The 24,145-nt window shown below is 39.5% G+C and overlaps 2 protein-coding genes across 2 annotated transcripts; one reads left to right on the top strand and one right to left on the bottom strand.

The window, feature by feature from the left end:
- Nucleotides 1-1,112: 1,112 nt before the first annotated feature.
- Nucleotides 1,113-6,811, bottom strand: lamp3 (lysosomal associated membrane protein 3). The gene is made up of 8 exons (XM_074668068.1): nt 6,727-6,811; nt 4,914-4,993; nt 4,397-4,433; nt 3,519-3,601; nt 3,178-3,300; nt 2,352-2,424; nt 2,083-2,253; nt 1,113-1,380 (listed from the first exon to the last, which is right to left on the bottom strand). Exons 1-8 carry the CDS (start codon nt 6,785-6,787, stop codon nt 1,241-1,243), a joined length of 768 nt encoding a protein of 255 aa, XP_074524169.1. The 5' UTR covers nt 6,788-6,811; the 3' UTR covers nt 1,113-1,240.
- On the top strand, nt 1,280-23,603 carry kng1 (kininogen 1). The gene is made up of 10 exons (XM_074668067.1): nt 1,280-1,414; nt 10,398-10,510; nt 10,700-10,796; nt 19,160-19,303; nt 19,567-19,683; nt 19,879-19,954; nt 22,303-22,472; nt 22,562-22,672; nt 22,796-22,894; nt 23,073-23,603. The coding sequence occupies exons 3-10, from the start codon at nt 10,728-10,730 to the stop codon at nt 23,376-23,378; spliced, it is 1,092 nt and encodes a 363-aa protein (XP_074524168.1). The 5' UTR covers nt 1,280-1,414; nt 10,398-10,510; nt 10,700-10,727; the 3' UTR covers nt 23,379-23,603.
- The last annotated feature ends 542 nt before the right edge of the window (nt 23,604-24,145 follow it).

The raw sequence follows: 24,145 nt of genomic DNA, 5'->3' as shown, positions 1-24,145 counted from the left end.
GTGCTAGACTGTACTGGAGTGGCTGTCTTCAACACAGAAAGTTTGGACACCCAAAGTCATCTGTACAGCCATTACAAAGCATGTACCATTAAGGCTCTGATTGGAGTGGCCCCCAATGGAGTTATAACCTTTGCTATTGACCTATATGGTGGAAGCACATCTGACAAAGCAATAACAGCAGACAGCCAGAAGCAGACATGACAAGGGTTTCACCATTGGTGACATTTTGCCTGCAGGTGTATCACTAAACATCCCAACAGTCAACGGACAGTTCACAATGGAGGAAGTTAACCACAACATACTTATTGCCAGTGCAAGAGTGCACGTGGAGCGTTCCATTCAGCGCCTGAAAACATTTCACTTTTTGTTCTACATCCCATACCAGTACAAAAAGCATGCCAACAAGACACTTAAAGTTTGCGTTTGTCTTGTTGTTAAATAGCATGAACTGCCTTTGTCTCTGTCTGCCACATCAGCCCTGAAAATTTCTTTGGATAGCAAGCCACTTCACACATTACCTGTAACTGCACCCAGACCTACAGCCCACCCTCAGCAAGAAAAAGCATCTTGGGCCCAATAGCCTGAGTGAGTTTTAATTTTATATGTATGAGAGAGAAGAATAAACCATCAAAAGAAAATAATTAAAAAAAAAACATTTATTGAGAAGCAACGGAGATATAGACAACAAGTTGCAAATTCATCATTAGGGACCCTAATTAATTATACCTATTCACATCAGTCAGTAGGCCATTCAAGTTTAGGAGTTGCACCTTAAATAATCACAAATAGTCCACTTCATTTATTTACACGGTAATTAAGAGCTCTGTAGGTAGTTTCAGGCAAAGTTCCCTTTTTGTTATCAACTAACTGTTCAATATGCTATATATCCTATATATTAATGAAAAAAAAAAAAACAGAAAACAAAATAATGGTTTCTATTAAACTAATAGACATTGTAACACAATGTGAAACACATATACATGTTGACCACAAAGAACAAAGATACAAAAATTAATGTTTAAAAAAAAAAAAAAGAATATTTGAAACAAAAATAATATTAATGTTTGCATTTACAATTCAAAAATTAAACCTTTTACTTTTTTATTTTTGGAAGAGTCCCAAAAGTAAAATGTTGCATTCAAGTTACGTAAGAAATTTGACAAAGCTTTTATAACAGTTATATATTATGAAAAGAGTATTCATCAATCTGGAATACATCTCTGTAAAGTTTCACAGGAGCTCAGAGGCGGTCGTAACCTTCTGTCCGGCGGTCCCTGATGAACAGGAAGGTTATCACAGCTATCAGAAGGATACACACCACTACGGCCCCGACGACGATAGGCAAGACTCGCTTGTAATAGTCAGCCCAACACTCCACCTCTGGCAAAGGAGACAGCAGGAGAACAGAATGCAGGTAAGAGAAGGAGGCAGGGTGGAGGGAAAACAGGCAGGAATCTAAGTACAGTGGTTCAAAAAATAATGCCTGTATTACATCATAATATCTAATTACATCTAAGATCTCTCATCAACCATTCATCAAGAAAAAAAGGCAGTTATCTGGCTTGATTTCAAGTTTCTTGAAACAGTTTCAGGAAATAATTTTTTTAAATCATTTTTTTTGTAGTCTTATTTGTCAAAACTTTAGGTGTAGCTTAATTTATTTTTCCAGATTTCCAGGTGTTTTTTAAACAAGAAAAAATGTAAATCAACTTCAAAAACAACCTCACAGACCAAGAGTTAATGGAAATTTTGAGTACTGTAATTCATGACAAACTTTGCAAAACTGGTGCCAATATTTACCTGTTTTTCCCAAGCCTGCACGGTTTTCACAACATAGTCTAAGTAATCTGATAATCACCTATTGAACTAGGCCTCAACTGGAGAGAGTAATCCATCCTATGCAAGCCTTTACTAACTTTTAACTTTGGTTGTAGTCCTCCGAAATCAATGATGTATGAGTTCAAAAAGTACCGTATTAGGATTATAATTCCACTTTTCTAGTTCTTAAGTAAAATTAACCCAAAATATACCAAAGTCTGTGGCGCGGACTGGATGAAATCCACAGATAAACAGCTCTGTCACCTTTTCCAAAGCCCCCTTTGGGCAGAGTGAAGGCCTGCAGCTGCAGAGGAACCAGCTTTATCTTCAGCTCTGATGACATCAGGAGCACACTCTCAGACTTGCATTTGTAGCTCTTTCCTCCAGCTGTAAGGAACAGCTTCTCATAGTCCACCAGACCATAGTAAGTCTTATCTGTAGTGAGAGGGAGATGAAAACACAAGGAGAGGTTTGTAATAAGTGTGTCCATGTTTTTAAATGAGCATATGTTATGTATGTCTCTTTAGTCTTACTGGAACATTTCTGGCAGAGAGGCAAAGGAGTCAAATGAGCAGCCACTTTGGAGACCCAGAAGTTATCCTTGTCCTGGAGATACAAAAGTAGAACAATCAAGACTGAAGCAGATTCAATCATCTCTTGATCTTGAACTCACGTTTTCTTCAGAGTAAAAGGTATTAGTTCATTGTTTTTTTATGAAAGCATCAAACCAAACTTTTTCTTTGTCTCTAAGCTATTATTTCTCAATTATTATTTTTCTGCCCTGCACTTCAGCCTGCCAGTTTAATCTGGTAATAGTCTAATGTTGTGTAACATTATACCTCGGTCCACATTTTCCATCAGTTATTCTTTTTGAAGTAACTAAAGCAGCACAACTAACAAATGAAGTAAGCGCTACAACTTTCAGCTCCAAGATGTGCACAGGAAGTAACACAACTAAGATGAATTATTTTATTGTCACTGTTGATTGGAATTTGTTTCAGTGGGCGTCCCTCTCTGACAAGCACTCACTCACTCACACACTACACAATGAAGATAACTCGACAAATAAAATCCAGCAGTAATGTAAAAACAGTCCAATTTAGTCAATCAGACATTAAGATATGATAAAAATTAGGGTAAATACACACTAGGCGACCCGTGGTAAGGTTTAGCATAAATGAAACTGCCCATAAATAAATAGATATGAATAAATGTGCACTGTGCATATTTAAAAGAAACTTAAAAAGACATAGAATAATTTTGACTCAAACTTAAAAACTTGAATAAATCTGTGAATTAACTGTGGAGCAACACACAAACCTCTCTGACAGAGAAATACAAGTTGTTAATGTTCTGTACCTTCCCAAATAAGAACTGCAGACTGCCTGCATTGTTTGGCAGTGTGAGGGACATAACAGCAGTTTCTTTGCCACAGTACCCAGTGGCCCTGACCCTGGTCGGGTCCAGGCTAAAGTACCAGGTCTGCAAAGAGCACACAACAAGGAAAATGGTTAATATTGCAGGACTGAACGGAAAAAAGTCAAGGTCCTCTCACAGTATAACCAGGATTAAAAAAAAAGAGCTGACAATACTTAAACACATCTACAGTTTGAACTGTGAAACCAGCTTCTTACACCTCACTAATGAATGCTGACGCACACACACCAACATTGCTGACCCAGTCACAGCAAGTCACTAACCTTCTTTTCAGTGATAATGTATTCGACTCCCATGATGGCTTTGATACGTGGTATGCCGTCAAGGGTTGCCAGTGTGTAGGTCCCTGTGCAGAAAATACACAAAACATGTAGATGATCTGAGAAGATCCATGTGTTGAGTTTTGTGTCTGTGTATTTTCACGCATCTTTGTGAGGTCTTTTATTCCCAGTTTTATTTTGAAGGTCCTGATGTGCCTGGTTTAACCTTACTTCCTGCTCCTTCCCTCTACTTGATTACCCCTATTATTATCACCTGTGTTCACACCTGTTGCTCATTACCTTCTTTTGTATTGGGTATCCCGGTATCTAGGAAACTGCATATATTTTTTATACTTTTAGGCCTGTCACTCACATAAACCTCAGTTTTGTGTTACTAAAAGTGTGCATTTTGGAAAATCCCAGGTTTAGTTTTTATTATGGATGCAAGTTTAATAACCTTGCATGAGTCTGAAACCACAAACGGCAACAGTTATTTCTTCCAGTTATGACCTCAAATAAGAGCACAAACCTCATATTCACCCGTTTGATTTCGGTCCTTGAACACAGAGTTCAGACTGATTTTAAATCTGATCAAAGTTGCTTAAACAGCTTTTACAGCTTTTAAGTCACAAAGCTCATTTATTACCTACATATGGTGCCAAACATTGTTTAAAAATAGGTAACTAGTTTAACAGCTGACTTCATCCACAGGCAATATTCTTCTTTGAATATTATATTTTAGCATTTTTCCACTTCTACTGCAGCTCATCTTTGACTATTCATATCTTTGAGGTTTTTTTTGTGCTAAAGTGAACCATAGATTTTTGTGGTATTCTTCATAAAACAAAAAAAAGGGCTGGAGTTGTTGTGTCTGTAGGTACCTATCGGAGGGATTGACTCTGAGGGCTGAAGGACCGGATGGTAGCTCTCACAGCTAGTGATCAGGTCAGAGCTGGAGAGGTGCTGGTTGGTGCTGTTGTTTTCCTGGATGGCTGGTGGAGAAAGATTTGTGTCAACAAATCAACAAAAACACAGGTTTCCCTCTGGCATTAGTTCTTTTATAAAAGCAGGATGGGCTGGTGGGATAATAGGATAATGGTCAATACAGAAACCAAGCTTGTACATGAGAGTTTCTAACCCAGTGTCGGTGATACTTTTACATTATTTTTTTAAATTGCATTTTTGTATCAAAGAAATCTGTCTGCTGAGTTGTTTTTCAGCCACAAGATACTGCTTTTAATGAAAACCAAACAGCACACTCAAACAACATCAAAACAGACAATGGTGTAACATTGACCAACTCTATGTTATTACGACAGCACAGGCAACACAAGCGCAAAGTTGGGGGCAGGTTAAATTGTGAAGGTGTGTACCTATTGGAAGTATGGCTTCAGAGGGCTGGTAGAGCAGAGTCTCTGTAGGCTGCTCAGAGGTGAGGACAGGCTGGACATGGCTGCTGGTTTCCTGGAGGTGTACACCTGATGGAGGAGGAAACAAGTCATCAGTGAATCAAAAAGTCAAAGCTGTAAATCTCCTCATAGTTGTACATAAGAGCAGAGTTCATGTATAAAACAGATTAGATTTTGATACCACAGCAAAGTTATCCTGGCAACTTTGGGCCTGTTTGATCTTTTAGTGATTATTTCTCCATTACTGTTGCAGTAAAACAACCTTTCTGTTGGATGAGTTTCTGCCAACCAGGTACAATGTGAAATAAACACTTAACATTTGATCACCAAGCGATATGACTTAATTTGATCTGACATGTCATGCCTTGACCCAGTACAGTATAATGTAATGCACTTTGATATAATACAGTAGAGCTTGGGAAAGTACAATAAGATAAGTTACGATACAATGATGACTAAGATTATTATTTGATACAATACAGTTGGGTTACAGTAAGGTTGAGTTAAATATAGAGCTCAATAACTTGTGATTACAAAACATCATGATGCGGTACAATAACAATAATGTTTGTCTACACACCATCTTCTTTGTTACCTGGCAGTATGATGTAACACTACCTGAGAGGTCTGTGTACACAGTGTGAATAGAAGCACTTTACAAAAAAAATCAAAACAGTAGAAACAAAAAATAAATATGAATACATACCAATTTCGCCCTTAAACTCTGACACTACACCTGACTGGTTAATGTAGTGGTGGGTCGACAAAGAACACAGAGTTCGATTAAGGTCAGTACCTGCAGTGTAGTTTTAATATATACAGCTTAACTATGATTACTATTCAACTGTTAAAGTGAAATATACAGTAGCCAATCACACATCAGTGTTTATTTGTTTGTTTCTTTTTGAATTCCTGATTTTTTTGTAGTAAACCTTTGCTTGTATTGTATTCACACAAAGGCATTTCTGGGGCATCCATCTGGAAAATGTGAACTTTACTGGGTATTTCTGTGTAAATCTGTATTCCTGGCTTGTAATTGAGCTCTTATTTTCCAACTAATAGAGTGTTTTCCACTCTGCTGTTTAGTTTATGTAGTCGGATAATGAGCTGTTACTGAATGCCACGAGACAAGGCTTGAGAAATTATTGTATGGTAATTGAACAATAACGAAGGCTCAGCCTTTGTTTAATTCTTACCTTAGAGAGCTAATTCTTTTACATATATCTGTTAATAATCAAATGATATGCAGCTGAAATTGTGGCCATGTACTTAAGTGCCCCCCTTTGTAACGCTGCCAAAGTCTTAACAGATTCTCAATGCTGCAATGAGTGTAAAGCCAATGGAAAAATGGCTAACAGCATTTTTTTCTTCTAACCTTTGTCCACACAAATAAACAACCTCTACATTGCAGTAAAAGTTGCACTTGGAAAACAGTGTCAACTGACCATTTTTAGACAAAATTTTGAAAGATATCTGAAAAAGAATAAGCAAATGTAATTCTACTTTAGTTTAAAATGACTCATATGTTGATTCTGGGAACTGCTGCCGGTTGAAAACCACAGCCTGAGATGAGACCACTAAGGACCACTATAGTGATTACTAATGCGTGGGAAAGGACACTAGAGTAGAGAGCACTTCTACCACACAGGTACAAGGACTCTTTTTGAAGAACTGTTGTCCCCAAAGCACAAAAAACATTTTATGTCACTATTGAAAGTCTTAAAAATGAATTCTTACAGCGTGAGAAAAGAAAACCAGAGGGTCCTGAGGGTGCAACTGAATTTAAATCTGATCAAACTCACCAGGAATAACAGCAGCCAGGAAGAAAAGAGACCATCCACCTGTGTGAGTCTTCATAATCATAGTTGGTGAAATAAATAATAGAGTAGAGCAGGATAAAGCTACAGTGCCAGGGGATTACGGCGATTTGAGAGCTGCTGCTGTGGTTGGACGTGTAAATGTGAAACTGTTTAACACCTTAAAGACCCGAGCAGAGGAAGTGAAGCTTCACAGGAGGCGGGCTGATTTTCTCAGCACTGAGCCATCACCTCTGATGGTAAGTAATGTCAGTTACACAAAAGTTTACCACACATAAAAATGCTTGCTCAAACTCTGCACTTACCACACAGCTCAAAATTGCAAAATATTGCTCAGTGAGTGTAAAAAAAAAAAAAAAAAGACTCAAAAGAAAACAAAGAAAACAATCTACCATGCGCTCGTGGTCAAAGAGGGAAAAACGTGTCACTTAATTCACACTGACTGTAAAATAGTTAGTGTGAAAATATATTTTAAGTGCCTCACATCTTTATTAAATCTTTGGTGTGAATAGGCACATTAATTTTCCCCTCTTCCATTTTATTCTTCTTTGACTTCAAGTGTTGTCTCAGTCAGTTTTTGAAAATGTGCTCTTCGGGAAGCACTTTCAAAAGTTATAGTTGTTGTTTTCTTTCTATATGAAGTAAATAATTTGGAAGTAAATCATAGGTGAGTCATTTATTCAAGTCAATATACAAGTTTTGTTTAAAGGGAGCTGCGAGGCTCTGGTCAGAGAATAAAACTAGCATGATGTTACCTGACCTTACACTCCACAAGGACACAAAACTTAATTAAAAAACAAATTTCACTTCTTATTAAGTTAGAAATCTCATGTTTGGTTTATAATTCTGCCTTTGTCAGGAAACCACAACAAAAGAAGAGTGGATAGAGAGGGAGAGAAGCAGCAAGATTCGACAACCAGGTTCGAAAAAGAACAATTGGGACAGTGACAAATAATGCTTTTAACTTGTTAAAACAACACGCTAGATGTTTGTTTAAATGTGTAGTTTGCATTTCTGTTGGTGTCATGATATTTTATATGAAACTTTTATCATTTGTAATCAATTAAAAAAATCAGTGCAGTTACAAAGTCAAATGGTGAAGCCACAAAAGCATGACAAGTATTGAAGAATTCACCTTCCTAGAAGTAATGCAAGTGTGCTGATGAAATGAGTCATTTGTTATGACATATCTCAAAACATATTTAAAGGGGACATATCATGCTGATCCGTGATTTAATACTTACATATAAAATAATAAAGTTGAAAACAAGACCTTTCACCCCCTGAATTTTCAAAAAATGAGATATTGTATTTTTTCTGATATCCTAGAACGAGATTTGATGCCTCTGAAAACAGGTCATTTCCATTTGGCTGCGAGATTTCGACCTTTGTGATGACCCATGGATTCTTTCTAGTTATTGGAGTAATCTGATAAAGCAGCCCCTCCTCTGTGATGTCAGTTAGTCACACAACCGCCACCGAGGGATACACCCACCAAGAGCCGAGTATAAACGCATAAACTATACACATCATAGTACCGGTTTGATTCACCACACTGAAGCGTCCTGAGATGATCTGTGTCGAGATGCATTTTCTTCCTTCTTCCTCCTGAGAATACAAAAGGACGTATCCTACACTCTGCCATTTTATTAGTGCTATCAATGCCTTACGGTGAAGTTTTGGCAAACAGCAAACTCGCCGGGCTTCCCCTGTCCAGTATGGCGATTTCGTTAACCGCCATGCTGCAAAAACCGCCCCCTGGCTCTACCCCCTCCACCCCTCTGATAGAACTGACCAATGAGAGCACAAATGGCTGTGACGTTGCGAGGTTACTGGAGGTCATTCTGGAAACGGAGCGTTTCAACGAGATCTTCAGAATGGCCTAAAATGAGGATATTGAGAACGCAATTGTGGGGCAATGAAGGAACTAAATGACTTGTACTGAGGGCAGAAATGCTTTACAGGCATCCTAGTCTGGCATAGTGAAAAGGAGAAACAAGCATGATATGTCCCCTTTAAAATATTTACTTATAAATTATTTTTTGCACCCCTAATGTAACATTTCTAAACATGATAATGTGGCTTTTGTTGTGCTAAGTGAGTCAGTATGCCATAGGTATCAATATTTCTCTCTATTTCTAGGTCAGTTGGTCTAAAATCATTTTAAGTTTAATTTTTACTAGACTGCTAAATCATTTTCCAAGTTGGTTACAGGAAATGAAATTTATCGCACCAACTGACCTCGTATTTCACCCAAATACATAAAGCAAAAACTTAGAATTTTAGTGCTTTTTAAACATTTCAAGAATCCTGGGTTTGAATCTAAAACTGTTTCCTTCAGTTGATGTGTTGACCCCTGTGTTTGACCCCAGCCTGTGGGACAGTAAGGCCCTTTTTTTTTCCATCACTTCCAGAGAAGCAAGCTGTCAGCAATCACACATTCATGGCTAGGACTTGCTCTCTGTGCACTACATTATCAGCAGATAGCATGCAACTTATGGAGCAAAGTTGTAATTGAGGAATTATTTCAAAAAGCGGATAAAAAACTGTTGCATAATACCACACAGACCGGAGGTAGGATTGCATAATGATGGGTTCATTTTATTTAGACACTTTATTCTACCTTAGATATTAACACCATTAAATATCACAGTTTTCACATCATGCTTTTAATATTTATATTCTTCTAATATGGACCTATTGTTTTTGAAGCATGCATGATATTCATCCCTTCTGCATCATTTTAGTAACCACTGGTTCATGAAGCCATCCAGTGTTTCTTATTGTGACCACAGGGGGGCAGTCTTGTGCTCTCATTAACCTGCTCTTGTATACGTCCACACCATCAATCTCATACAGTGTAGGAAATTTTACACAATTTCGCACAAGTTTACAATTTTCCACAGTCTTATAGTCTTAAAAACCTTGTATGCTTTTATGTTGTTGCAAAAATACAGATCACTGAGCTCAAGTGAAAACAGAGCAGATATTTTAAAGAGAAAACATAAAGGATGTTGTTACGTCAGCATTAATCAACAGCTATGTTGACCTTGTTGTCCGTGATGAACTCGATGTGGTTTGATAAACACAATGTCAGTTTGAAATATCAACAGTACAACCGCTAAACACACATTTCCTCATTTCTCAGACCAGCAGTGAGGAAATCAAAGTGATGGGTCAAAGGTCGACGGGGACAAAGTACCAGTTAAAACACACAAAATACACAGAGCACACACACAAATACTCAAAAACGGACCCAAAGACATTTATGACTTTTTTTGCCCCTTTATGTTTTACCATTTCCAATCAGTTTAACAGAATTTGATTAAATTTATTAGAAATAGCCTACTTGTGTGTGATATGAGTGTTTGCTCTTTTAAACCCTCTGTTTAAAGCAGTCAGTTCATCTCCTCACATGCTCTCCTCTCTCTGATACGGACTGTTGTATTGACCCAACAGGTAGGAGGACAAACAAAAGAGCAAACATTTACTCCCCTTTTACCGACTGAGCTTTCTGAGCATCAAGCATCAACTTTTGTGTGTGTGTGTGTGTGTGTGTGTGTGTGTGTGTGTGTGTGTGTGTGTGTGTGTGTGTGTGTGTGTGTGTGTGTGTGTGTGTGTGTGTGTGTGTGTGTGTGTGTCATTGTCTTTCTCAGGATTCTAGCCCTCAGTTTCAGGGGAACTTTGCTCTGGTGACTATCCCTGCGTGGGGACAGGGGAGTTCAGTTTGCCCTCCAACCCAAGCAGGACAGACAGCAGGCCTCTAACTGTAAGCAAAACTGCACTTTATCTTTATTTTAACCAAAAGGAGTTTCATTAGAAAATCTTCAAATGTGGTTTCACTTTTTTTTTTAAACACTTTGAAATTGATTTCAGAAACACTGCCTGTGTCAAATCTAATTTTGATAGTTCACTGTCGCTAAAACTTTCGGTGTGATGTTCTTTATCTTTGCTTCAGAGCAAAGCCAGAAACCAATCCGGATCAGATGATGAGGAGCAGATTGGGGCTGTGTTTGCTGGGCCTGTTGTGCCTTCACACCACAGTGTTAGGGCAGGTAAGGTTTGGTGAAGTTCTGACTTGCTGTCTCTTTATTTTTGTTTTTAAATAACCAAGCTTTGAAAAGGTCTCCTGAAACTAAAACCTTCAGCAGAGAGGCAAAGTTTATATCAAATTGTCAGTAGTTAAAAATGCATAAACACTGTCAGGTTTTATGTATTTGAATTTAATATTGTGCAAAATTCTGGGTTTTTTTTTTTTTCGTTTGAAAAAATAAAAGAATATATTTAAAAGAATTTCTCCACAAAACTGCACCATTTGTGTGATGATCTTATGCAATGGTTACAAACTGGTAAAATGAAAATAAACAGACACTTCAGCTTCCACATTGAATGCAGTAAGCAGTTTTATTTTCAGCTGATATAATTTTTCTGTATATATATATGTAGAGTCTTCCAATAAGACTACATTTTCCGGTGTGCGGGGAAGAACTTCTCAGACGCACGTTAAAGTAGTAACGGAAATCGAAACTGAAAAAACCAATACCATTGTCCTTTGTCCTTTTAGCTCGTTTATTGTTCATCCAAAAAGAAAGAAAAAACAATGATCCACGTTAAACAAATAACTAAAACGTTTACCCTCCGTTACAACCAGCGTGGTTGAAAAACTGTATGTCCTCATTCCACACACACCTGGCTCATTAACTCAGGCTTTTAAATCTCAAACACCACCTAGTGGCAGAACCAAAAGTTGCACCACAAACAAAAGAAACCAAGAAGAAAACAAAACTTAATTATGGCTCCAACACACCGGCCCCTAATTGATAATGGCAGGTGGGCATAATCAATTCAGAACATATTTACATATTGGAGCCAACAATCATTTAAGTAAACCTCTGAGTCTGGCTTTTAAATGGGTCAAAGGTCACGTTTTATCTATATACACAGCTCATTTTGCTGCTTCTTGCAGAAGGCAGAGTTTTGTTACTGGCCTGTCCAATATGCTGGATTTGGTTTGCACTTGTACAGAACGCACCATTCCTTTCCTGTCTGGATACGTCTGTAGGACTCTTCCAAGTAACCAGGAACTGCGGGGGGCAGTGGGATCTGCAATAAGCACCATGTCTCCAGGTACAAGACTTCGCCTCTCCTTGCTCCATCTTTGACGCTCCTGAAGCAAAGGTAAGTATTCTTTTATCCAGCGCTTCCAAAATAGATCAGAAATGTACTGGATCTGTCTCCACCTCCTTTTGATGTAAAGATCATCCTTTTCAAATAGACCAGGCGGGAAAACCGGTTTCCTTTTCATGGTGAGTAAGTGGTTGGGTGTAAGAGCTTCCAGATCATTGGGATCTCCAGACAGCTTGGTGATTGGACGATCATTTAGAATGGCTTCGACTTCACACAAAACTGTATTGAATCCTTCATCGTCCAGGGTTTGTTGGTGTAGAACTGAAGTTAGAGTCCGTCTAACCATCCTTATGATACGCTCCCATACACCCCCGTGATGAGACGCTGTTGGTGGGTTGAAGCTCCACTTTGTTCCTTCCTGTAGAAAAGCATCTTGTATTTTGCTGTGATTTAAAGCAGCCAGAGCTTCTCTCAGCTCCCTTTCAGCACCAGTGAAGTTAGTTCCATTGTCAGATCGAAGATGCGAGACTGGACCTCTTCTGCAGACAAACCTGCGCAGAGCATTTATGCAGGAATCAGTATCCAATGAGTATGCAACCTCCAAATGGACTGCTCTACATGCCATACATGTAAAGATGACGCCGTAGCGCTTCTCCAGTTTGCGACCTCTTTTGACCTCAATTGGTCCAAAATAATCAACACCAACATTGGTGAATGGTGGAAGGTCTGGAACGATCCTTTCTATGGGCAGATCTGCCATTTTCTGCTCACCCAACTTCCCTTTATGGCGTTTACAGAAACCACAATTGGACAGGATCTTTCTGGCTGCTGCATTAGCACTGGTGATCCAATACTTGCTCCGCAGTTTGGAGAGAATATGGTTCCTTCCAGCATGACCCAGCTGTTCATGTATGTGTTTCAGTAAAAGGGAAGATACATGCTGGTCTTTGGAGAGGATAAGTGGATGTTTCGTCTCCTCCGGCATGGCAGCCTTGCTCAATCTTCCTCCAACTCGGAGCAATCCATCATCCAAAGTGGGGTCCAGTTTGTAAATGGTACTTTCCTTTTGTACCCCAGATTTGCCAGATGATAGTGCAGCAAACTCTTTAGGGAATCTTTGCTGTTGAGCGAAGCGAATGATGTCGATTTCTGCCTCCAAAAGATCATCTGGAGTCAATCTCTGCCCTTTATATGCCACTTTAAGCTTTTGCATTTCCTCGTGCATTTTGTTTCCATTGATGTCTGCCTCCTTTTGACTCAGCTGTTTTCTTTTTTGACTCCTCTCCAATAGAGCCTTCCTTATTTTCAGGATCCATGCAACTGACCTTTTCAACCTTCGCCAATCAGAAAAGTAAGTTATCAGCTGATGAATACCTGGTGAGTTCCCCACAACTGCTGCATTAACCATGAGATCCCTTTTTACCTCCGGGTCATCAGCAGCAATGTCAAAATTAAAGCCGTTTGCAGGCCAAGCCTCTTCTGTTTTTCTCAGAAATTCAGGGCCTTCAATCCATCGTTGGTTCACCAAGAAGCGATCCACTGTCAATCCTCTTGAGGCTTCATCTGCAGGATTCTGAGTGGTATGAACATACCTCCATTGTGAGACATCTGTTGCCTCTCGAATGGTAGATATTCTGTTTGCCACAAAGGTTTGAAATCTCCTGTCCTCATTTCTGATGTACTTCAGAACTGAAGTACTATCAGTCCAGAAGCATGAATTCTGAAGTGGAAGCTGTAACTCTGCCTTTAACAATGTGTCCACACGGACAGCAAGAACAGCAGCTGTAAGCTCTAGGCGAGGAATTGTCACATGTTTCAGTGGTGCCACTCTGGCTTTGCCGAGTATGAAAGACACATGAAAACTGTTGTTGTTGTTTTGCATCCTGAGATAGGTAACAGTGCCATATCCAGTTTCACTGGCATCTGAAAAATGATGTAGTTGAGCATGAATAGGCTGTCCAAAATCTGGTGGTTTGAGGCCTCTGTCAATTTTGAATGTCGTCATTCTCTCCAGATCTCCTAACCATTTGATCCACCGCTGTTGGAGAGCGGAGGGTATTTGATCGTCCCATCCAATGCCCTTTCTACACAGATCCTGCAGTATGAGCTTGGCTGGAAGTGTAAGTGGTGCTAGAAATCCCAAAGGATCATAGACTGAACTGACCACGGACAGAATCCCACGTCTGGTGTGAGGCTGTTCTTTGAGCACTATCTTGAATTTAAAAGAGTCTGTCTCAACACACCAATGAAGGCCAAGGGCTCTCTCAACTGGAAGTTGGTCTCTGTCCAAATCGAGCTCATGTAGAAGTTTTGCTCTTTGCTCTTCTGGAATGGATAGCAGCACGCCACGACTGTTGCTAATCCACTTTGTCAAATGAAAGCCTCCCTTATGACAAACAGCTGTCAAATCTTTGACCATTCTGATGGCATCTTCCACAGACGGCAAACTTTTGAGGCAATCGTCCATGTAAAAGTTCTGATTGACTGTATCAATGACTTCAGCAGAGAAACTGTCCTGGTTGTCCTCTGCAGTCTTTCGTAGAGCGTAGCATGCACAGCTAGGTGACGACACAGCCCCGAAAAGATGTACAGTCATTCTGTATTCCACCAGCTCGCGATGAACATCACCTTCCGGCCACCACAAGAAACGCAGAAAATCTCTGTCATCCTGAGCCACTTTGACCTGATGAAACATTGACTTAATGTCAGCCATTACGGCCACAGGCTCCTGCCTGAATCTTGTGAGGACTCCCAACAGAGAACTGGTGAGGTATGGACCCTGTAGCAGTTGACCATTTAGAGATTTCCCTCTGAACTCAGCTCCACAATCAAATACAACACGAAGATTACCTTTTTTGGGATGGTACACTCCGTGATGTGGAATGTACCATACCTTTCCGTCGGACCGTTCCAGTTGATGCTCAGGTACACGTTCAGCATATCCCTCTTTGATGACATCACAGAGAAAGCTGGTGTATTCCTGGTGGAATTTCTCATCTTTCTTGAACCTCCTTTTCAATCCTAGAATGCGTTGCTTGGCGATGCTGTAATTGTTTGGCAGAGAGACTTCTTCCTCTTTAAAGGGAAGTTTCAGACTGTAGTGTTCATTTTGAAGCTCCACTGAACCTTTCATGATGTTCATGAACTTGACTTCATCCCTCGACATCTCCTCTTTGTAACCTGATGAATGCTCATTAAAATCATGATTGTACTGGTTATTCAGTAGAACTTCCAGCCTTTCCATGGAAATCCTGTTGACAGTAGCAGTGGGGTGGTCACTTTCAAACCTCTTGTCACTGCATCCTTGAAGAGGGCCATTAATAACCCACCCTAATAGGGTTTTAATAGCGTATGGTCCATTTCCATGGCTGTTGATTACTTCCCAAGGTTCAAGCAGTTTGGAGGCATTGGTGCCTATCAGTAGCTCCACGTTTGCTTGGATACGAGGGATTTCAACACCATCCAAATATGGCCACTTAGCCAATTCCTCTTCTGTGATCATGTTCTCTGTGCTTACAGGCATCCTCTTCTGGGTATAGACCTCTGGTAATGCATAGAAAGGGGGTTCAGTGAGACTTGAAATCTCCAAACCTGCCAATCTGTAGCTGGAAACTGATGATCTTGGGCCCATGGTTTGTAGACTGATTTGAGTTTTCCTTCCATTCATATTTAGTTTCCTCATCAGGTTTTCAGTACAGAATGTGGCTGTACTACCTGGATCCAGGAATGCATATGTTTGTATGACTTTATTTCCTTTGACAGACTTAACCTGAACTGGAAGGATGGACAGAATTCCATCACCATTTCCGGCCCCTGTATGACCACATGTTTGCAGAGAGACCAGTGTGCCGCCTACAGATGGTTCCTTGGGTCGTTTAGAGTCTGTGTTGTTTGTACCTGCTCTTTGTGGAATATGGAGAATGCTGGGATGGTTTTGGCTGCACACTTTACAAATCAAGCGCTTGTCGCAATCTTTGCTCATATGCCCAATGCTAAGGCAGCCAAAGCAGACTTCTTTCTCCTTTAGAAAGTTTATCTTGTCCCTGTGTGACTTCTCCTCCAATTGTGGACAATGTTCCAGTGTGTGACCTTTAGAGCAGCATATACACATTCCACTTGACTTTGCAGATGAACTACTTTGCAGCTGGACCTGGGGAAACTTCATGTTCTCTTTTACTGCAGGTGGTTTCATGGTAGAGACCGTGGTTGCAAAACTGTCTCCTTTGAACCTTGGCTTTAACTGTGATTTTGTCCTGATCACATTTTTGCTTGTTGTTATAGGTTGTGTATTTTGAATGTCTCCAAATACTGGGTCGGATACAATTTTAACTTGATGTTCTATAAAAGTGACAATGTCAAGAAAGTGTGCCCTGCGGTTGAATCTTTCCATTATTTCACACGCAGTAACTCTCCATCTTTCTCTTAGCTTGTATGGAAGCTTCAAGATCACTGCTCTCATATTGGCTGGCATATCCAGCTCTCTCATGTACTGCACATCCTCCATTGCATTACAACATTCCCGGAGAAATAAAGCAAAAGCTTGAAGGGATTTGACATCCTCTGATTTTACTGCGGGCCAGTTGAGGACCTTCTCCAGGTATGCTGCTGTGATTTTGTGTTCATTTCCAAAATGCTCCTCTAGCAAATGTTTAGCCATAATGTAGCCTCTATCAGGAGCCATATGCTGACAGCTACGCACCAAATCCTTGGGTTGACCTCTTGTGTATTTGTCCAAAAAATATAAGCAGTCCCCTTTGCTGCTAGCGTTCCTTTCCACACAGTGTTCAAAAGCTCTGATAAATGTTCTGTACTGGAGGGGATCCCCATCAAATGATGGAATTTCTCTTGGTGGCAGCAGATGAGAAGTTTGCTGTTGAATCAGCAATGCTGATATTTCATTTTGTCTCTGCAGTAAGTTATAGAGTGTTGATGTTTCACCATTTATTTGCAGGGGTATATGAGACTGATTGACACTTGGGGTGATAAATTGCTCATGAGCATCCAAAAGCGGTTTGTCTGATGTTGCTTCCTTTAGTTTAATGTTGTGTCTTTTGTTTTGTTGTTGCATAAATGGTTGTTGTTGCTGTGAATCCACTGGGATGGGCAGATATTCCTTTGCCTGTAGGTTGAGAATGGTGGATGTTTCCTTTAACCTTGCTCCCCTTGTATGGGTGTTGAAAGTGGTAGAAGGGTCCAGTAATTTTTCAGCCTTTTCAAAATATGATTTCATTCCATCTGAGTGTGTTTTTGAGGAAGCTTGGTGACTGGAGGCTGATAATACTGCTAGTTTAGCATTAGAAGCGGCCATTTCCGTGTCAAGCTCCAGCTTTTCCTTCCTCCTCCTCAGCTCCTCAGCTTGTTCCTCCAGAGCGTGTTTCTCCTTTAATGCTGCAGCGCGAGCTTCAAGTGCAGCTCTCTCTGCCTCAGCCTGGATGCGTGCTGATGCTGTAGAGGACTTGCTGCTTCTCGAACTGGCATGACTTTTCAAGCTTGATCTTTTACTTGAAATGTTTGTTGCAACGTTGGAAATACTGTCATTAGGACTCACTTCATTTTCGGCACAATTTTCTTTAGCGTTTTCGGCAGTTTCGGAAGTGTCTGTATTTTCGAGCCACCTGTTCACAGCAGCAGTAAATTCATTTACATTCAGCAGCTTTGCTTTGAACCATATGTCATGTTTCTCTTTCTCAGCAGGGGGTAAGTATTGTACCAGATCTTCGTGTGTTTCATTTGCTTCGTGACACAAAGTTTTGTATTTGTCAAAAGCACAGTGCACCTCTGTTTCATTTTTTCTTTCTTGCATTAGCTCTGCAATAGCTGTTTTTAAACTTGATGCTTTATTCAGTTTATTTTTTCTCAATTTTTGCAGCGTTTCTAATTTTTCTAGCAATGCTTTTTGTGTTAATCTAATGGGACGTTTAATGACAGATTGTGTTTCAGTATTAACACCGGCAGCGCTTCCACTAAGCTGCACGTCCACCGCAGCGGACTGATCAACATTAGCACCCTCGGTTTGCATTTCTGTGTCACCATCCATAATCGGCAAAATTAGAAACACTTATTTCACCACATACTTTTCACGTAAGAACACAAGATCATAGTTTATTGATATACCCGTTAAACCAATGCATTGGATTTGTTACGTGTGCACACAGTGTTTAAATGGCCATACTTATTTGTAGCGCTACACATACCTCAGGTTCACTTGTGTGGTCGCAAAAAAGATGTCCCGGCGCTTATCCATGGTCCTTCAGTCCGTAATCGCTCCCCATTGTCCAAACGCTCCACAACAGACAAGAAACACCGTAATCCAACAATAATATCCACTTGGGTAGCTGCTTCAAGCCCGATGATCACCTGGCTCCGACGGCCGTCCCCGATCCCCGTTCTCCTTCTCCGTTCTCCAAACGAACCACGCGGAAGAGAAATCCAGTGACGGCGTTCAATTAGTCAGCTGTTCCCATGAACGGCGTTCGCAGAGAGTCCTTTCAAGGCAGTTTTTCAACTTAAATGTAGAGTCTTCCAATAAGACTACATTTTCCGGTGTGCGGGGAAGAACTTCTCAGACGCACGTTAAAGTAGTAACGGAAATCGAAACTGAAAAAACCAATACCATTGTCCTTTGTCCTTTTAGCTCGTTTATTGTTCATCCAAAAAGAAAGAAAAAACAATGATCCACGTTAAACAAATAACTAAAACGTTTACCCTCCGTTACAACCAGCGTGGTTGAAAAACTGTATGTCCTCATTCCACACACACCTGGCTCATTAACTCAGGCTTTTAAATCTCAAACACCACCTAGTGGCAGAACCAAAAGTTGCACCACAAACAAAAGAAACCAAGAAGAAAACAAAACTTAATTATGGCTCCAACAATATATATATATATATATATATATATATATATATATATATATATATATATATATATATATATATATATATATATATATATACACACATATACATACATGAGCGAAAGTATTTCTAGCTCACTTATTCACCTAAAATGAACATGAATGGAAATTCAAACAAAACAACATTTTAAAAGTTGGTTAAAAAAAAGAAAGAAAGAAGGAAGGAAAGAAGAAGAAAAGACAAAAGAAACATCAATACAACAAATAATAGATAATACACTACAATGATGGATAAATTAATAATTTTATGGCCTCAGACATGTAGAAAGAGTTGTAAGCCTAAGGAAAAATGACTCTATGTACAAGATAAAGCAAAAATAAGAGAGGTCTGACTTCATGTTTGCTGCAGATTTTTCATCAACACCTCTCTTTCAGGATGCAGTGCAGGTGCCTGGTGTCCTGATCTTTTGTGATGACCCCACTGTACAGAAGGCCATCCACAGCGCTGTGAACAAGTTCAATGAGAAGCTGAGTGCCGGAAACATTATGGCCCTCTTTCAGATCCTCTCAGCCAGCAAGGTACAGAGATTGAAAAAGGATGTGGCCTTGTCTAAATTTCCTGCATTTTCTCTTACATGTTGAGTGAAGCAGTCAGTTTAAGTCAGTATAATCATATTCTTCACACAAAACTTTGGTTCAAATCAAGGGATCAAAATTATACTGTAAGTATTTGAGTTAGTGTCAGTGTTGCCAAACATGTGAAGTACATAGTGACATATGGTACACAACCTGATTGCTGTTTGTTGGTGTGTTTGTGTGTGTTTTTGTGTCTGTCTCTTCAGTCAGAGAATGGCGCAGAATCTGTGTACTCACTGAACTTCACCACCAGGAAGACTGACTGTCTCGTTGGAGGTAGCAAACCCTGGACAGACTGTGACTATCTGCCTCACGGACGCAAGGTTGTAACGATGAGATGAAATGAAGCTACTGATTTTGATTTTAGACTCAACTGCTCTTCACTCATATGTGGAGAGAAAAAACAACCAACAAAAAACTACCTCATGTCAATGTTTAATAACAAAAAAGCTGCAGTGTTTTTGCTTTATATATCAATAGCAGAAAGGTTAACCATATTTACTCTGTAATCCTTGCAGGAACCATTTGTATGCAATGCCACTGTCCACATGACAGAGACCGAAGCAGACACTTCACAGGTTGATTGTCGCCTGGGTGAGTGAATGACTGCACTTTTTCGCAACCTGAAGTGACCCCTGGATTTCATTCAAACTTAAAAAAGAAAGAAAACAAAACAAGCTCCTGTGGCCAGTGGCTTTTGTTACTGGCAGACCTTATATTATGTGTCATGGAGACATTACAGTCGTATAAATCCTCAAATTTGCCCAACCCATGTGGATAACTAAGGATACAAAAAGTCTGAAACACTTCTGTTTTCTTTCTGCACAGTTAGATAATCCAGGAAACTCACAGAGATTTTATAAAATCTTTTAAATATTAGCATTTCTATCTTTTAGCTTGGGATCTCCTCAGACACATTAACAGCAGAATCTCATTAACACTCATTACTTTGCTTGTCATGTGATTCAGCCAGTGGTGAAATTTCAAAGTCTGATCCCACATAACGAGAAAACTTAACCCAGTAATATATGTTTTATTTAGATCTTCCAGGAAAAACATGATCATTACTGGACAGTTTTTTTTCTTTTTTTTTCCCTTTTTTTATCACCAGTAATCTCTAGTCTGTTGATTTCAGTCCAACATGACTCAGAGGCGAGCGCTTTTCTCATTAAGAAAGGAGTGAGTCATTGAGGAAAATGTACACTGGTGGGCGCAGGGGGACACAGAGGGGGCTGATTTTGTTACATATCAACTGTATCTGCAGACAGAGAGAGCACAGTATTAACTTATCGCACCATAAAAGGCAGAGACAGTCTAGACTTTAATCTGTTTGCCTAACCAGGCCAACAGTTAAAAATATCTATGTTTAAACCATCAAACATCCAAAACGTTGAGCCACTTTTTTAGGCCCTGTCATGCCCTGTTTTTGTGCTGTGTCAGTAAAGCAAGAAAGACACATCACTCATAAACCAAAACTATAGAAATTAAAGGTTGATGCAGGTCAGAGCATCAGAAACATTTCTCTAAATGTAAAGAAATATTTATCTGCTGCTTCTTTTGAGCTGCACTGACTATACATTTCTGTTAGATAAGATTATTAAACACCTTGGCTCGAGAAAAACATTTAAATCATTAAAACCATCATTTTGGAGTACATTTGAACTGCAATCGAAAATTTGAATTCAAAACTTAATAACAGAGAGGAATCTTTAAAATGTGTATTTCATGACATACAATGAGCTGTGAAATGGCTTCACATTTATTAATTTTTTTAATACTTTGTGTCAGTGAATATTTTTAGTGTTTAGAATACATTTCATGTTGGCTTAACCACTTTCATATCAACTACTTCCTTTTTTATGCTATTTTAGCATAAAAAAGGAAGTAATAATAATAATAATAATAATAATTATTATTATTATTATTATTATTATTATTATTATTATTATTATTATTATTAAGAAAGGCTGACACTCCGTAAGTGGGAGGAATGAAAAGCTAGCATACTTTGTTAAAGAGGAGCTGCTAGCCTTCGTAAAGATTTGCTAAAGTTTTGCTAAAATGTGCACATTTTTGTGGAGATGAATGAATGGAGTAAAGATGTTTTTTCTTCTTTATTTTTTACTTTTCCTTTATCATGACACTTTTTCAGCCGACTTTCCATCGTTCAGATAATTTATAAATTTGTTGCTTTAATCGTTAACTGTACTTTCACAAGTTAATTGTGTAACGTTTGCGCTACTGTTGTAAGCTAGCTGATAAAAAGTGACCCGGATGTAACGGTTCAACATTACCCGTTTCAGCTCCACGGTAGTGCCACTCAAATGTCACCAAAACGAACAAATATACACATAGTTTTATATCTTAACTTTCATTTCAACGAGGAAAATAAAAAAAAAATAGCCACGCATTCTAGCTTTGAACATTGCCATCGTAGCCAGTGCTGAATATCGAGTGCTTTTATTCTGAAAGTCCGACACAAACAGATATACTAAAAGGTTTTGTGATTTACGTATTAAGAAATAACTAGGTTTTACAACGTAGGTTATGGAAAGGCATCAGTGTAAGATTCAGACTATTTCAGAATCACTTAAAAATTTCGGAGTGCTTTTATTTTGCTTCACCTTAAACTATTTTATGTCCCATCATTCCTAGTAACTGTCCTTTTGCTGAAATTTAGCATCTGTAACAATTTGTTCCAAGATGTCTAAAAACTATTTTTACAATATAAAGTTTGTAATGTTGTTCAGCAGCATTAGTGAGACACTTGGCCTTCAACCCCAGCTGATTGAAACATTTTACAGCAAGGATTTCTCGCCAAAATGAATAAAAAAGATATTTGAGAATTGAAACTATCCCAAGCCACATCACTCCTGCTGTCTTCCTTTTTATGATTTCTGCTTCTTTCTTGTTCTCTCTGTAACCATTACTCCCCCTTGCAGAACACCCCGTAACACCTGAAAGAGCTTCCTGTTTGGGCTGCCCTGAGGACATGGATGAAAATTCAGATGACCTGAAAGTTCCCATTTCAGTTTCCATCGCCAAGTACAACACAATCTCCAACTCAACTCACCTGTTCTCCCTGCACACTGTCGGCCCAGCCACCAGACAGGTAGAGGCTGCATCACATGATGGCAGACAAAAATGGGATGGATATGAGGTGGTTTCTTTTCATCTTAGTTTTGCTTTGTGTCGCTGCAGGTGGTCGCAGGTTTCAGGTTCAAGTTCAGTTTTGATATGCGGAAGACAGTTTGTGCTAAAGCTGAACACAACGAGCTCAACGAACTGTGTAGCCACGATGATCAGAACCTGGTAAACATGAAGACGCATTTTCCTCCCTCTATTGCAAGGTTTTTGTTTCCAGGCATATTTTAATGCTGTTTGTGTGTGTGTGTGTGTGTGTGTGTGTGTGTGTGTGTGTGTGTGTGTGTGTAGGAGTTTGCCAACTGTAACTCTACAGTGGATGTAGCACCGTGGAGACTGGAGCCCCCACAGGCCAACATTGAGTGTGAAGATGGAGCAATGCCTCCAAAAGTGAGACTCATTTTTCATCAGTTATTTGGCTAAAATACACTTTTTAACCCAAATTTAAAGGAATTTTTCTTTTTTCTTGACAGCGACATTCCTAAAGATACCTATAATAGCCTTTAAGGCACCAGTGTATCAGAAAGGTCAGGTAACTCATCTTTATATTGTACATTCTTCCCTCTAGGTGTTCAGGCGCCGCCCTCCTGGCTGGTCACCACTCAGGCGCAATGAGACCTCTGCAACTCCACCTCAGACAGTCTCCGCAGCACAGTCCCCACCCAAGGACCCCAATGCCAAGGAAGAATCTTCTGAGGAGAGCACCAAAGCCTCAAAACCATCTGCCTCCGCTGATGCTGCCAACAACCCTTTCCACTGTCCGTCCAAGCCCTGGAAACCGTTCACCCCCATCAGTGTTGCAGGTCCTGTGCAAGACCCCGCACCTACTGGAGATATAGGCTTTCAAGACACAGACCTGGTTGGTTCTGCATAGAGTTTCCCTCAAAGAAACCAGGTTCATGTTCAGATAAATTTCACTAGCCATGCTCTCACAGCTGACTGTTTTTGTTGACCATACTCTATTAAACTGATTCACGTCCTCAAGGCTGTTCTGCAGATTTACATTTTAAAAGTGAAGCTAAGAAAAGAAATGAGAAGCTAAGAAGGAAAACATGTATAGACCAAAGTGATGATAAAGCTTTCACTGTAATCATTTCCAGTTTCCATGAATGAATTTGAGATAAGCGTCCACATATTTGGTTTTTAGATAACTTTCTTAGAAGAGTACATCTGAAATCTGTCATCCTCCCCAGGATGGACATTCAAGCAAACAAAAATAAAACTTTGTTCTGTTCCTTGTTGTTTTCCTTTCTGTTGTAACTCATACAAATCCTGTGATTTAAAAAAACAAACAGACTAAAACAGTAAATGTAACACCCTGCAAACTATTGTTTCTTGTAAAAATTTTCCCAGGAGCTCTGAGATTCCTTGACTTCTAGAACCAGTCTCTAGTGGTCACTCAAAGAACTGCAGTTTTGGGCACTTTCTTGTTGGCTACATTTCTCGTGAGCAGATGTTGCTGCTTGATAAAGAAGCTGTAGTTTCAATGATTCTTTACCCTTTGCAAGGTAAGAAACAGGTTTAATTTTCAGAAATCCACTTTCAATTTGTCATCAAATGTTTGATGTAGTAGTTTCTTAATTACACAAGATTTTGATGGATTTGAACTAATTGAAATTGACATCAAGTAATCACAGCGTA

Source organism: Halichoeres trimaculatus, unplaced genomic scaffold (assembly GCF_033239565.1).
Source record: "Halichoeres trimaculatus isolate MK-OKI-2021-1 unplaced genomic scaffold, fHalTri1.1 fHalTri1_scaffold_4, whole genome shotgun sequence".
NCBI classification, from domain to species: domain Eukaryota; kingdom Metazoa; phylum Chordata; class Actinopteri; order Labriformes; family Labridae; genus Halichoeres; species Halichoeres trimaculatus.
This window is presented reverse-complemented; position numbering and strand designations above follow the sequence as displayed.